Source organism: Cricetulus griseus, chromosome 2 (genome assembly GCF_003668045.3).
Source record: "Cricetulus griseus strain 17A/GY chromosome 2, alternate assembly CriGri-PICRH-1.0, whole genome shotgun sequence".
NCBI classification, from domain to species: Eukaryota; Metazoa; Chordata; class Mammalia; order Rodentia; family Cricetidae; genus Cricetulus; species Cricetulus griseus.
The window spans coordinates 236,284,976-236,290,573 of record NC_048595.1 but is presented as its reverse complement, the minus strand read 5'-3'; the positions used below and the strand labels follow the sequence as shown (position 1 = coordinate 236,290,573).

General features: G+C 44.1%; 1 protein-coding gene across 1 annotated transcript in view; it reads left to right on the top strand.

The window, feature by feature from the left end:
- Positions 1-1,459: 1,459 nt before the first annotated feature.
- The window catches only part of Colec12 (collectin subfamily member 12), a 59,582-nt gene continuing 55,443 nt past the window's right edge, over positions 1,460-5,598 (top strand). The window contains exon 1 of the mRNA XM_035438750.1: positions 1,460-1,538. Within this exon, the coding sequence (XP_035294641.1) occupies positions 1,460-1,538 (79 nt within the window). The remainder of the gene's footprint in view (positions 1,539-5,598) is intronic.

Here is a 5,598-nt window from a genome sequence, read left to right as displayed (position 1 = left end):
AACGGCGCTAGATGAGGAGTAAAATTGTCTATAACTGTAATAACTGTAATAACTGTAAATCTGCGACTGAGAAGCAGCAAGCAGGTGGTGGTGCAGTCAGTGAGTGAGATTTTGAAAACTAAAGGAACTGAAGTTGGCCAGCAACGCATACAGAATTTTGTAGAATTTGTAAAGCAGATATGGCCTGAGTTTCCTGAACATGGGAATATAGATTCCAACTTATGGAATGCCATCGGATTGAGAATCCGACAGCATTGTTATGAACAGGGGCCTGAAAGTGTATCTACAGATACTCTTTGGTTATGGTCAATTATAAGGGAGAGCTTAGAATCAGCACTAAGCTACAGGGGATATCTACCTCAGGACCAGTTAGTGGGGTGACGAGGCCCTCCATCGCTACTAAAGAAAGACAAGGAAAAGAAGCATATGTAGAGAAAGGTGATTGGCAGAGGTATGAGGAGAGAGTTACTGAACGCCAGGACGAAGAATCTTCATTTCCAACTAGGAATGCAGATGAGCAGAAACCTAAAGGCAGGATACAGCAAGAATTAAGAGGCTTGAAAGACTTAGTGGAATCCCTCTCACAAGAGGTGAAAACCTTGCAGGTTTCCTCAGGTCAGAGAAAGGTGTCTTTCTCTGCAATTGCAGCAAACACAGAACAACCCAAGTTGCAAGCATCCCTCAAGCCAGGACAGGCAGCTGCAGCAGGGCAGATGTCTCCAGTGCAGGCTATCATTAGAGAGGCAGCTGACAGAGGAGAGGACATACCAGGGTTTCAGACATTCCCTATATTGGAGGTCACAGATGACCTAGGGAACACAAGCAGAAAGCATGCGCTGATACAGTTCAAGCAGCTCAAGGAACTTAAGATGGTCTGTGTCCAGTATGGACCAACGGCAATTTTTACCCAGACGCTGGTAGAGAATATGGCTGTGGAAGCTCTGCCCCCAGGGGATTGGAAGCAGATAGCCAAAGCCTGCCTGTCGGGGGAGATTATCTGTTGTAGAAGACAGAGTTTGCAGACCAGTGTCAGGTCGCAGCTGAGAAAAATAGTGCTCAAGGACTTCCTGTTTCTTATGAGATGCTCGCTGGTGAAGGGGAGTACAAGAATATAGATCAACAGTTAAATTTTGAGCTATCAGTGTACACACAGATTGCCGAGGCGGCCAAAAGAGCTTGGAATAAACTTCCAGCTGCTGGGGTGCACGCGGAGGACTTGACAAAAATCAGACAGGGACCAGACGAACTGTTTCAGGACTTTGTCTCTAGACTAATGCAAGCATCGTCTAGAATAATGGGAGATACAGAGGCTGGACTTTTGGTCGTAAAGCAGCTAGTTTATGAGAATGCCAACACAGCATGCCAGGCAGAGCTAAAGCCTCACAGGAAGAAGGGTGATATAGATTAATTCATTAAGATTTGTGCAGATATCGGACCGGCTTACACTCAGGGACTGGCAATGGCGGCCGCCCTGCAAGGGACTTCAGTTAAGGATATGTTGTTTCTGCAGAAAAAGCAAGATGCAGGAAAAAAGAAAGGTATGAAGCCTTCTGAAGGTTGCTTTGGATGTGGTCAAAAGGGACACCGAGTTAAGCAATGTCCTAACAGGGGAGAGAAAAGGGAACCGGGTCTATGCCCGAGGTGTATGCAGGGTAGGCACTGGGCATACGAATGTAGATCTAAGAGAGATGCCTAGGGAATTCCCCTGCAGGGAAACTACTATGGGGGCCTGCCTCAGGCCCCGAGACAAATCTATGGGGCAACTCAACCGAGGTTTCCTGCCCTAGAAGGTCCGTCCAGGACCTCTACAGAGCCACGGCAGGGAGCGCTGGACTGGACCTCTGTTCAGCCACAGACGCAGTTTTAACGCCAGAGATGGGGATATCATCATTGCCCACTGGTGTTTATGATCCTTTGCCTAGTGGGACTGTTGGATTGTTGCTTAGAGAGGAGTAGCACATCGATGCAGGGAATTTTTGTTGCTCAAGGAGTGATTGATGCTGATTTTGATGGAGAGATAAAGGTTATGATTCATTCTCCTGATGGAGTTTCGGTGATGAGTTCAGGACAGAGGCTTGCTCAGTTGATTTTGCTTCCCCAGGTGAGGACAAACAATCAGGTTAAGAGAATTAAGAGAGGAGATTCCGGGTTTGGTTCTTCTGATGCCTATTGTTCCGGGTCCGTTTCTGAGTGGAGGTGTGTGGACTAGGGACGTTTAATTACCCAACGACGCTAATGATGAGACAGGAAACACCATATCATCTCAGGAGGGCTCCCAGCTGACGCCGAGAGGCCCCAGTTGATTTAGGGGTCCATTTAAATAGTCCTCTAAGGGCAGGGACAACATCAGGAAGCATTTTTCACAATGCATATCGCTAACATCAAGTGATTCTGTTGCCTAAACAACTCTTGGTCCAGCAGGCAGAGTCTTGAGCCCAGGTCTGGGCCTACTCAAGGCTTAAGCTACAGAGATGCAAATTAGGAGGCAAATCACCTTCGGCCATGGTAAACAGTTACAGCCTGGTGTTAATTAACAATACAATGGTGACTCGGGGCTCCCTGGTGCCATCACTGTTTATGTCAGCAAGGGCCTGGATCCCAGAATATTCCATAACAGGGATATCCGGTCCCCCACACTTAGGTGCTCTGGGTTGGGGTGTTGTTTAAAGAGGCGAGTTAGATCAAGAGCTATTTCAAATATGAGTGTAATATGGAGTGCTTTAGTTGGCTGGCAGGAACATGAGCCCTATCTGAGACAGGGGAATAAGTCCATGAGGTAGAGATGGACACAGGGCTACAGAGATAAATTCTTCCTCTGTTGAAAATATAACTAAGCTGACCCTGGCTGGGGGAGGACAGATGTGCTCTGCCAGCTATTCCTTGCCTGAAAGGGAGAGATAGTAGGTAAAAATTTAAGCATTGTTACTCTTGTGTAGCCTTCTTTATGTGACATTTTTGTGGTAAAGCCTTCCTTAACTGTCACATTCATTAGCTGGCACACCACCAGATGCCATCTACTCATTTCTGCAGCATGACCTCTGTGTTACCATTTTTGAGACACTTGCATTCAGTGTTACAAGCGGTTAGTGAAACTTCTTCAGTGTACCAGTGCTAGGCTTTTGAAACACCAGGGTTTGATAAGCACTAGGGAGAAGATGCATACACAAATGTGAGCAGACCTCTTCATAAAGAGCCCAACATCAGCTGGGCTTGCTACTATGGTGTTGTCTTGGGGTTTTTTTTTATTGCTGTCAGGAGATGCCATGACCATGGCAACTCTTACAAATAAACATTTAATGGGGGTGGGGGCATTGCTTACAGTTTCAAAGGTCCAGTCCATTATTATCATGGCAGGGAGCATGGCAGTTTGCAGGCAGATGTGGTTCTGGAGCTGAGAGCCCTACATCTTGACTCAGAGGCAACCAGTAGTCGACTGACTGTCACACTGAGTGAAGCTTGAGAAAAGAGATCTCAAAGCCAGCCCCCACAGTGACACTCTTCCTCCAACAAGGTCACACCTCTTAATAGTACCACTTCCTTTGGGGACCATTTTCTTTCAAACTACCACAGGTACCATGTTAATTAGAGCCATTGCAGATGATCCAATTAAGCAGATTTTGTTCAAGATTTTACAGATAACTCTGATGGGAACACTAGTTCAATTTTACAAGGCCTGTGTTTAACAGAGGTAGTTCTTTACCATAATAAAGCACTGTGATAAGTTGTTCACTGCATCTTATCATTGAAGAAATAGAGAACTTCTGAAGAGCTTCAAAGTTATTATTTAAGCTTGATTTTATTTTTTAAAGGGCCAGTTATGTACATGGCCTGACACCAATTTCTTTTTGTTCCTCATCCCTCCTGCTGTTCTATTGGAACCATATTTTACAGTTCATTAGTCCTTTCACTAGAAGGTGGGAGCAAATGAGGAGCAAAAGACATGGGTCACAGCCAGACATTATGGAGAGAGAGAGTCATTGGAACACACAGCTCTAAATAAGATGTCTCCATCAAATCTGCCCCCGCCCCTTAGAGCTCAGGGAACCCTACAAAAGAGGAGGCCAAGGGAGTTGGGAAGAAAGGGGATGGGGGACACCAAGAGGACACCCTCTAATTATCTGAGCAAAGGTCATGTGAGCTCACAGCGACAAAAGTTCATATGAGCAATCACGGCCTACACAGGTCTACACCAGGTCCTCTGAATATATACCATAGCCTTTAGTTCAGTACTTTTATGGGACTCCTGAATGTGTAAACGTCGGGGGTCTCTGATTCTTGAGCTTTTTCTTGGGGCTCTTTTAATTATCTGTTGGCTTGCCTTGTTTAACTTATTTGGGGGGGTGGGGAAGGGTTTCGACACAGGGTTTCCCTGTGGCTTTGGGGGCTGTCGTGGAACTAACTCTTGTAAACCAGGCTCGTCTCGAACTCACAGAGATCCGCCTGCCTCTGCCTCCTAAGTACTGGGATTAAAGGCGTGCGCCACCACCACCCAGCTGCCTTGTCTAACTTTGATATGATAATTTTCATTTTATCTTATATTCTATTTTGGGGTTATCTCCTAGAAGCCTATTCTTTTCTAATCAAAGACAGAAAGACAGTGAATCCAGATGGGAGAGGAGGTGGGGAGGAACTGAAAGGAGTAGAGGAAAGGGAAACTATATTCAGATTATATTATATGGAAAAGGAATCTATGTTCAATAAAGGAGGTGGAAGAAAAAAGAAAATGACATGTGTCTGCCTGCTAGCCAACCCTGTAAACTGTTTGGTGGGCAAGCAATTGAAAGTATTGTCTGAGATCTTTGTGTTTCCTGTGGGTTAAAATTTTTTCTTATTTTCTCTAAATCTTCATTGTTAGGGAATTATCAACTGATCTGAATTTTTCTTGGTAGTGTAAGAAGTAAAGCCAGAAGCCAGTGGTGGTGCACAACACTTACAGTCCTAGCACTCAGGAGGCCTATGTTGCCTAATGATGTTACTTTGAAAACAAACAGGAACAGTTGGCCAATGATATTTTTGTAGACTTTTTTTTGTCTCATTTTGCTTTGTTTGGGCATTTTAATATTTTTCTTATTGGTCTTATTGAAACATAATATATATGTTTCTTGGTTTTTGTTTGCTTTTTAAAGAGAGAGAGAAAAAGAGAAAAGAGCATAAAGTTGGGTGGGTAGGGATATGAGGAGGGTCTGGAAAGAACTGTGGGATGGAAAGCATAATGAAAATATATTGTATGGACTTTTTTTTTTTTCAACAAGAAACAAGCCAAACAATGTCATACAAAGGATTCTACTTTAAGTGGTGTTAGTTTTGTCAGAGGTGAGGAAAGCTACTCTGATAAACTTAGCAAGATAGTTAAAGTTACACTCAAAGTTTCAGTGATTATATATTCATCAAATTTTTTTGACAGATTCTCAATTCCATTGACAAAGGATCTGGATTTTCTTGCAACATGTTTTTAATAGCTGTGAAAGAAAGAGCCATATATTGTTGTATGTCAGCCAACAGCATATGAAAGATTCGTTGATTCTCAAGATTGCATAAGAAGATATCACTAAAGGGCTGCACTGTCCTTGGCATTGAAGCCTTTGGCTACCTCTACCA